We start from the raw sequence: 2,536 nt of genomic DNA, 5'->3' as shown, positions 1-2,536 counted from the left end.
ATGAGTTTGCAAACTTATCAATATAATAAATAATTTTTTAGCATAAAGATGCAAAATAAAATAAATAACTAAACTCATACTCATATTTGTCTAAACAGTAATCCACTAATAATATAAAATATTCAAAGTAAAGTAAATAACCCTAATTATACTCGTCTAAATAGTTCTTATCTGAGTCATCGAAGTCGTTGCGATCATCCTCCATTTGAGAAGAACCCTGTGGCTTCTGTAGAGGCCGCGAGATGTGAACTTGGAAAAGTAAAATGAGGAGGTTCGAAAGAACGTGATCTAGATGACCATCATATACTTAATCAAGTTGCTGGGTTGATAACTAAATTGGTCCATCTGTGAGCTACTAGTGTTGAGATCCTCATGCAAGGATTCAACTGTTTGTTGTTATTTTATTTTCTCCCTTTCATATAGGCTTTCTAGCTCTCTCTCTCTCTTTTCCCTTTTTGGAGTGGTCTTCAAACTCTCTATATTTAACTACATATTGTTCAATTTTTCTATTGAGTATTGTGGTCCGTTCCCTAAGATCTAAAATATCGATATTGATCATCGTGGTCAGCCCACTAACTGATGTTGATTGAGAGGTGTCAATTGAAAAGGAATATTAGAGCCGCAACAACAACGACACAAGTATGATGGAGCGATGGTGGCATGAGTATGACGAAGTGCTTAGAGTGCATCGGCGGAAAGGGAGGGTTGGTGAAAAAGCGGAAGTGAAATAGGGAAAGCGGGGTTAATTTATAAGGTGAAATGTAAGTGGTGAATTGGGGTGAAATGAGGGAGGCACGAAGTATGTACGAGTAAGATTTTTTATTGATGATTGTCGATTTTTGTTAGTAAAAATATCAACACCTTAAGGTAGCGTTTGGTAGAGAGATAGAGATTAAAAGACTGAGACTGAGAGACTGAGACTAAGAGACAGAGACCGAAATAAATTTCAATATTCTGTTTGGTGCAAAGTGAGAGACAGAAATTGAAACAAGAATAAAACTCTAATTTAATTTGCACAAAGGATAAAATTGGAATTAATTAATTGAAATGAAGGTATTTTAGGTATAAAATGTTATTAAAATTTCAGTCTCTAAAAATTTCAGTCCCCTATGTCCCTACTTTTTGGAGGTACTGAAATACTGAAATTTTAGGGACAGAGACAGAAATTTTAGTGCCAGTCTCTGAGCCAACAAACATGATACTGTGTCTCAGTCTCTCAGTCTCTGTCCTAGTACCTCAAAACAAACGCTAAATGTTTATTTTATATAATAAATTTATACTATTCATCTGATTTTGAGAAGAGATCTCTATCATCCAAATTTATCAACGACAAATGTTGTTAATATTATAAATATTAAAATAGATGACACATCTGTCGATTTAACAAAAAACATTAATGCTTTATCAATAATGTGACATAATATTAAAACTTGCTAACGTCGCCAATACAACAGATGACTTGGCTGTCAATTTTAATGTTTTATTTCTAACTATTTTCTTTTACTGTATCAATGACAAGCTATCAAAAAATATCGATGCGAACGTTGGTCGTCGATTTTTGGTATCGAAAATTGTATTGTTCTTTAATTTTATGTAAATTTATGACATGTCAAATAACACGCCAACTAATTATTTTGTGACATGTAATACTAATATGTAATATCATCATGTCACATAATAGTTAGGGATAAGTATTGTTTTAGTCCCTAACGTTGAGGGTCAGAATTGAAACCATTCACATCGTAATTTTCGATTTAGAATCATCCTTAACGTTTTTTTTTTTCGTATTAAAATCGTCATTTTTAATAAAATTTTTAATTTTATTCATAAACTACCCCTATTTAATAAAAAATTATAAAATTAAAAAAAAAAAGAAAAGAACACGTTTTGGACCACCAGCACCTTTTCTTCAACCTTTCTCTTCTCCTTTCACTACCACGAGCATCATGATCTTCAATCATCTTCGAAATAATTGGACAAAACACACTTGAAAGACCTTCCTCTTCCTTCTTAAACTCATCCACCATTGCAAAATCACTCTGATCAATCCATTTCAATGTATAATCAATAGTTTTATTAATCTTTGTTAATCAACACAAAAATTCCTAATTCCACACTCTTCTATGCGCGGGGTTTGTGCGGGATCCTCGACAACCGTCATGGCTCCAGCGTCGCGAACGTAGGCCTCGTCTTCTTCAACGGCAGCCTTCTCGCCATGTCGGAGGACGACCTCCCCTACGAGGTGCAAATCACTATCTCCGGCGATCTAAAAACTATTGGCCGTTACAGCTTCGGGAACCAGCTCAATTCCACCATGATCGCGCACCCGAAGGTCAATCCCGTTTCTCGCGAGCTCTTCGCACTCAGCTATGATGTGTCCAGGCCGTACCTGAAGTATTTTCGGTTCTTGCCGGAGGGGGAGAAATCGCCGGACATGGAAATCCGACTCTTTGTAGGGGAGATGATCAATGGAGGGTCACCGGTGATGTACGACGGCAAAAAAAATCGAGGCTCGGGATTCTCCCCAAGTACACAT

General features: G+C 36.0%; 1 protein-coding gene across 1 annotated transcript in view; it reads left to right on the top strand.

Annotated features, from left to right (window-relative positions):
• LOC107647516 (9-cis-epoxycarotenoid dioxygenase NCED3, chloroplastic-like) overlaps window positions 2,216-2,536 on the top strand; it is a 622-nt gene continuing 301 nt past the window's right edge. Inside the window, exon 1 of the mRNA XM_016351588.1 lies at window positions 2,216-2,528. Within this exon, the coding sequence (XP_016207074.1) occupies window positions 2,216-2,528 (313 nt within the window). The remainder of the gene's footprint in view (window positions 2,529-2,536) is intronic.

Source organism: Arachis ipaensis, chromosome B06 (genome assembly GCF_000816755.2).
Source record: "Arachis ipaensis cultivar K30076 chromosome B06, Araip1.1, whole genome shotgun sequence".
NCBI lineage: Eukaryota > Viridiplantae > Streptophyta > Magnoliopsida > Fabales > Fabaceae > Arachis > Arachis ipaensis.
The sequence above is the reverse complement of the archived record's forward strand: the minus strand, read 5'-3'. Positions and strand labels throughout refer to the sequence as shown.